The 5,898-nt window shown below is 48.1% G+C and overlaps 1 protein-coding gene across 1 annotated transcript; it reads left to right on the top strand.

Annotated features, from left to right (window-relative positions):
- Positions 1-2,084: 2,084 nt before the first annotated feature.
- Positions 2,085-5,437, top strand: LOC124013103 (D(1) dopamine receptor-like). Its single transcript, XM_046327265.1, has 3 exons — positions 2,085-2,615; positions 3,022-3,844; positions 4,298-5,437. Exons 1-3 carry the CDS (start codon positions 2,358-2,360, stop codon positions 5,050-5,052), a joined length of 1,836 nt encoding a protein of 611 aa, XP_046183221.1. The 5' UTR covers positions 2,085-2,357; the 3' UTR covers positions 5,053-5,437.
- Positions 5,438-5,898: the final 461 nt, after the last annotated feature.

Below are 5,898 nucleotides of genomic sequence, written 5' to 3'. Positions count from 1 at the left end.
ATTCAGCACCATGGACAGTGCCCCTTCTCCATGACAGTAGACAGTAGAGCTAGAACAACCAGTCCGACTAGGTGGATTCAGCACCATGGACAGTGCCCCTTTCCATGACAGTAGACAGTAGAGCTAGAACAATCAGGTCCGACTGGGTGGATTCAGCACCATGGACAGTGCCCCTTCTCCATGACAGTAGACAGTAGAGCTAGAACAATCAGGTCCGACTGGGTGGATTCAGCACCATGGACAGTGCCCCTTCTCCATGACAGTAGACAGTGAGCTGGAACAATCAGGTCCGACTGGGTGGATTCAGCACCATGGACAGTGCCCCTTCTCCATGACAGTAGACAGTAGAGCTAGAACAACCACGTCCGACTGGGTGGATTCAGCACCATGGACAGTGCCCCTTCTCCATGACAGTAGACAGTAGAGCTAGAACAATCACGTCCGACTGGGTGGATTCAGCACCATGGACAGTGCCCCTTCTCCATGACAGTAGACAGTAGAGCTAGAACAATCAGGTCCGACTGGGTGGATTCAGCACCATGGACAGTGCCCCTTCTCCATGACAGTTGACAGTAGAGCTAGAACAATCACGTCCGACTGGGTGGATTCAGCACCATGGACAGTGCCCCTTTCCATGACAGTTGACCGAGCTAGAACAACCAGTCCGACAGGTGGATTCAGCACCATGGACAGTGCCCCTTCTCCATGACAGTAGACAGTAGAGCTAGAACAATCAGGTCCGACTGGGTGGATTCAGCACCATGGACAGTGCCCCTTCTCCATGACAGTAGACAGTAGAGCTAGAACAATCAGGTCCGACTGGGTGGATTCAGCACCATGGACAGTGTTTATATTGTTGTTCCGAGTGGTGGAGGTTTCAGTGACAGTGGATTCAGCACCATGGACAGTGCCCCTTCTCCATGACAGTAGACAGTAGAGCTAGAACAATCAGGTCCGACTGGGTGGATTCAGCACCATGGACAGTGCCCCTTCTCCATGACAGTAGACAGTAGAGCTAGAACAATCAGGTCCGACTGGGTGGATTCAGCACCATGGACAGTGCCCCTTCTCCATGACAGTAGACAGTAGAGCTAGAACAATCAGGTCCGACTGGGTGGATTCAGCACCATGGACAGTGCCCCTTCTCCATGACAGTAGACAGTAGAGCTAGAACAACCACGTCCGACTAGGCTTATGATTTATTTCTGCACAATAACATCATGCACTCTGGACTGTGGTTTAAAGGCCTATTGGAAATTACAATAATCCTAATCTTTGAATTTAGAAATAGATAGTGCAGCCTGGTGTCAATCTCTAAATTATGAACAAATGGATTTACTGGATGGTTTGGCCACAACATTTATAAATGTACAAACATGAAATGTAAATTAGGTTTATATGCTACTAATACGTTGTTATGGATACTTAATATGTAAATTAAAACATTTAAGAAGAGATGCATAGCACACTGTCTGTCTGTCTGTCTGTCTGTCTGTCTGTCTGTCTGTCTGTCTGTCTGTCTGTCTGTCTGTCTGTCTGTCTGTCTGTCTGTCTGTCTGTCTGTCTGTCTGTCTGTCTGTCTGTCTGTCTGTCTGTCTGTCTGTCTGTCTGTCTGTCTGTCTGTCTGTCTGTCTGTCTGTCTGTCTGTCTGTCTGTCTGTCTGTCTGTCTGTCTGTCTGTCTGTCTGTCTGTCTGTCTGTCTGTCTGTCTGTCTGTCTGTCTGTCTGTCTGTCTGTCTGTCTGTCTGTCTGTCTGTCTGTCTGTCTGTCTGTCTGTCTGTCTGTCTCTGTCCTCATGTGTTCTGTTGGTTCTGTAAAAGCGATTATCTCCAGCTGTTGGTGCACGTGGTTTCTAAAAGCAAAACACCAGAGAGAGAGAGAGAGAGAGAGAGAGAGAGAGAGAGAGAGAGAGAGAGAGAGAGAGAGAGAGAGAGAGAGAGAGAGAGAGAGAGAGAGAGAGAGAGAGAGAGAGAGAGAGAGAGAGAGAGAGAGAGAGAGAGAGAGAGAGAGAGAGAGAGAGAGAGAGAGAGAGAGAGAGAGAGTTCCTCATTCAGCTCGAGGAAGAAACAGCCCAGCCACACATCGCAGTTTGAGTGACACAGATACCGGTTTACATTTACAGGTTTACAGCACAGACGGAGTGAGAGATTGGAACCGAGAGGGATAGACAGGGAGAGAGAGATATAATGGAAAGAGTGGAGAAATAAATATTGGATTAATAATTTTAAAAAATACACCAACGGAGGACTATTTCCTCACATGAATGGGAACATCGGGATACGATATGGAGTCTATTTCCTCAGTGTGTTTGATTGACACACTGTTCCCACCGCTGACCGTCTGACGGTGGAAGGGACGATGCATAACGCCAGCCACCGCCTGGCAGAGAACCAGAGCGAGCCTCATCTGCCCGAGCCACACGCGGATTTACCCGCCACTCGGGCGCTCGTCGGCTGCGTCCTCTCACTGCTCATCCTCTGGACGCTACTGGGTAACTTCACGGTGTGCGCGGCGGTTCTGCGTTACCGGCACCTGCGCGCCAAAGTCACCAACATCTTCATCGTGTCCCTGGCGCTGTCGGACCTCCTCGTGGCGCTGCTCGTGATGCCGTGGAAGGTAACGTCTTATAATCGATGGATTATATTTCATTGATTGAAAATGGATTGATTTGACTGCCTAGAAAACGGATTTCAGTGTCTCAAAATTGTCATTGACCCAGTTCATTCTGTAATTTGTTTTGTCAGTTGTATTATTTGGACACTAAAAATAAACATTCTCTCTGTCTTTCTCTCTTGCTCTCTCTTTTTCTCTTACTCTGTCTCTCTTTCTCTCCCTCTCTTACTCTGTCTCTCTCTTTCTCTCTCTCTTACTGTCCCTCTATCTTTCTCTCTTTCTTTCTCTGTCTCTCTCCATTTCTCTCTCCATTTCTCTCTCTCTCTCTCTCTCTCTCTCTCTCTCTCTCTCTCTCTCTCTCTCTCTCTCTCTCTCTCTCTCTCTCTCTCTCTCTCTCTCTCTCTCCAAGGCAGCAGCAGAGGTGGCGGGGTTCTGGCCATTCGGTGCGTTCTGTGACACCTGGGTGGCGAGCGACATCATGTGTTCCACAGCGTCCATCTTGAATCTGTGCATGATCAGTGTGGACCGCTACTGGGCGATATCCAGCCCGTTCCGTTACGAGAGGAGAATGAACCGCCGTGTGGCCTTCGTCATGGTGGGCGTGACCTGGACGGTCTCCGTGGTGATATCATTTGTGCCCGTTCAACTCCACTGGCACCGGGCTGCGATTACCGGAAACACCGGGAGCGGTGACGAATTTACCCGGGACGTTACCTGGTTTAACATCAGTGGGGTGTATCAACTACGCAGGGCCTCGGAGGAGGTGAACGGCTGGAACTGTGACTCAAGCCTGAGTCGGACCTACGCCATCTCCTCCTCGTTGATCAGTTTCTACATCCCCGTGGCGATCATGGTGGTCACCTACACACGGATCTACCGGATCGCCCAGGTCCAGATACGCAGGATATCCTCCCTGGAGCGAGCCGCAGAACACGCACAGAACTGCCGCTCGGGGTCGCACGTGGATGTGGATGCAGATGGGCACGTGCACGCTTTCCACCATCGTCATCCTCCTCTTCGTTCTAAACACCGTTGCTCCATCTTTCACCAAACGACCAAATCCCCGAAACATCATCATCATCACCCTGATCTTCCTCCCCAACACCGGGCCCTGAGGTACTCCATTAGGAAGGAAACCAAGGTTCTGAAGACTCTGTCTGTCATCATGGGGGTCTTCGTCTTCTGCTGGTCCCCCTTCTTCATCCTCAACTGTGCCATGCCCTTCTGCCCAGGTAGGACTACTATGACCTTTCAACTCAAATACGTCAAGGTATTATGTGTGACTTTGAAAGGTCGTTCAGGTCGGCAACGTAATTCCCTTCAATAGTTTTTATCGATGACGTGTTTAGGAGCCCCTTTGGTCCGAGCACAACAACCTTCCTGAACTTTAACCTTTTAACACTTCAGTTAAAATAAGTTTACATGACAGCTTTACATTCCTGTCCAGACAATATTTGAACTCTTGGTTAAAGCGCCAGAACACGACACAACTCTTTATGAAATATCACTGATCTGAGAGCAGGACCCCTTAGAAACGCGAATCCCTGTCTAACTCTCATGCCCATGTTCCCCCACACACAGGTCCAGGTACAGCCTCTAGAACTGTGTCAGACCCCTCCTCCCAATCCTCCCACCTGTACTGTGATCCCTGTCTAACTCTCATGCTCATGTTCCCCCACACACAGGTCCAGGTACAGCCTCTAGAAGTGTGTCAGACCCCTCCTCCCAATCCTCCCACCTGTACTGTGTCAGTGAAACCACCTTCGACGTCTTCGTGTGGTTCGGTTGGAGCAACTCTTCCTTGAACCCCGTTATCTACGCCTTCAACACTGAGTTCCGCGAGGCGTTCCTCCGCTTGCTGGGTTGCCGTGGAGACAACGGGTGCTTTGGCGGCTGGACGACGAGCGCCACGCGCGTGGAGAGCGTTGTCTTGGCGAGCAACGACGCCACCGGCGCCGGGAAGGAGAAGAAGAACTCGCTCTTCACAACGGAGATGGGCGTGGCTTACGATACAGGCTGTGGCGCCGGTAGAGGTAGTGTCACATCTGGTGTAATCCGCGACCCGGTTAGAGGGAGGGTGCTACCGACACCGTTAACAGACCGTAGAGGAGCTGTAGAGGAGCCGCTGTGTGACTGTGAGCTGGACCCGGTCAGAGGGAGAGGGGACAGCGTGGGAGGTCTCTCTAGGACGCTACTGACACCGTTAACGAACCGTAGAGGAGCTGTAGAGGAGCCGCTGTGTGACTGTGAGCTGGACCCGGTTAGAGGGAGAGGGGACAGCGAGGCAGGTCTCTCCAGGACGCCACCGGCAATGTTAACGAACCGTAGAGGGACGATAACACAACCAGAGGCGGAGTGCGACTGTCCCACGGAGGATTGTAAAAGAGACGTAGCGGACCGGGGACAACGGACTCAAATGATTCCCTCACAAACTTTCTGATGAACTTTCTCAAACTGTCTCAAACGGACCGTACCGTTGATGTCTGTAGTCGTTTCATTTCAAATGAATCCACAACCTGTATTGTCTCAGCTGTTAATGGATCACGTTTATCCAGGAAATAGCTATGACAGGTTTATCCAAAACATTCATTGGCCAATTTGATGAAAAAGCATTGAGGATTGATTGAAACAGGGCCATTTTCCACCAATGCTCGAGGCTAAGGTTTCTCCAGCTCTCGTTCCTGAACCCACAAAAGCTCTGTAATATATTGTTGATCTGATCTGTTTTTATGGAAGTGGTGCCTCAAGGAGAAAATGATAGTAATAGTAATGGTAATGATAGTAATGATAGTAATGATGGTAATGATAATAATGGTAATGATAGTAATGATGGTAATGATAGTAATGATGGTAATGATAGTAATGATGGTAATGATAATGATAAATGATGAATGATAGTAATGATAGTAATGGTAATGATAGTAAATGATAGTAATGATAGTAATGATGGTAATGATAGTAATGATGGTAATGATAGTAATGATGGTAATGATAGTAATGATGATAATGATAGTAATAATGGTAATGATAGTAATGATGGTAATGATAGTAATGAATATAGTAATGATAGTAATGATAGTAATGTAATGATAGTAATGAATGGTAATGATGGTAATGATAGTAATGATAGTAATGATGGTAATGATAGTAATGATAGTAATGATAGTAATGATAGTAATGGTAATGATAGTAATGATAGTAATGATAGTAATGATGGTAATGATAGTAATGATGGTAATGATAGTAATGATGGTAATGATAGTAATGATGGTAATGATAGTAATGA

Source organism: Oncorhynchus gorbuscha, linkage group LG24 (assembly GCF_021184085.1).
Source record: "Oncorhynchus gorbuscha isolate QuinsamMale2020 ecotype Even-year linkage group LG24, OgorEven_v1.0, whole genome shotgun sequence".
Classification (NCBI taxonomy): domain Eukaryota; kingdom Metazoa; phylum Chordata; class Actinopteri; order Salmoniformes; family Salmonidae; genus Oncorhynchus; species Oncorhynchus gorbuscha.
Note: the sequence above shows the minus strand (reverse complement) of the source record. Positions and strands in the feature narration are given on the sequence as shown.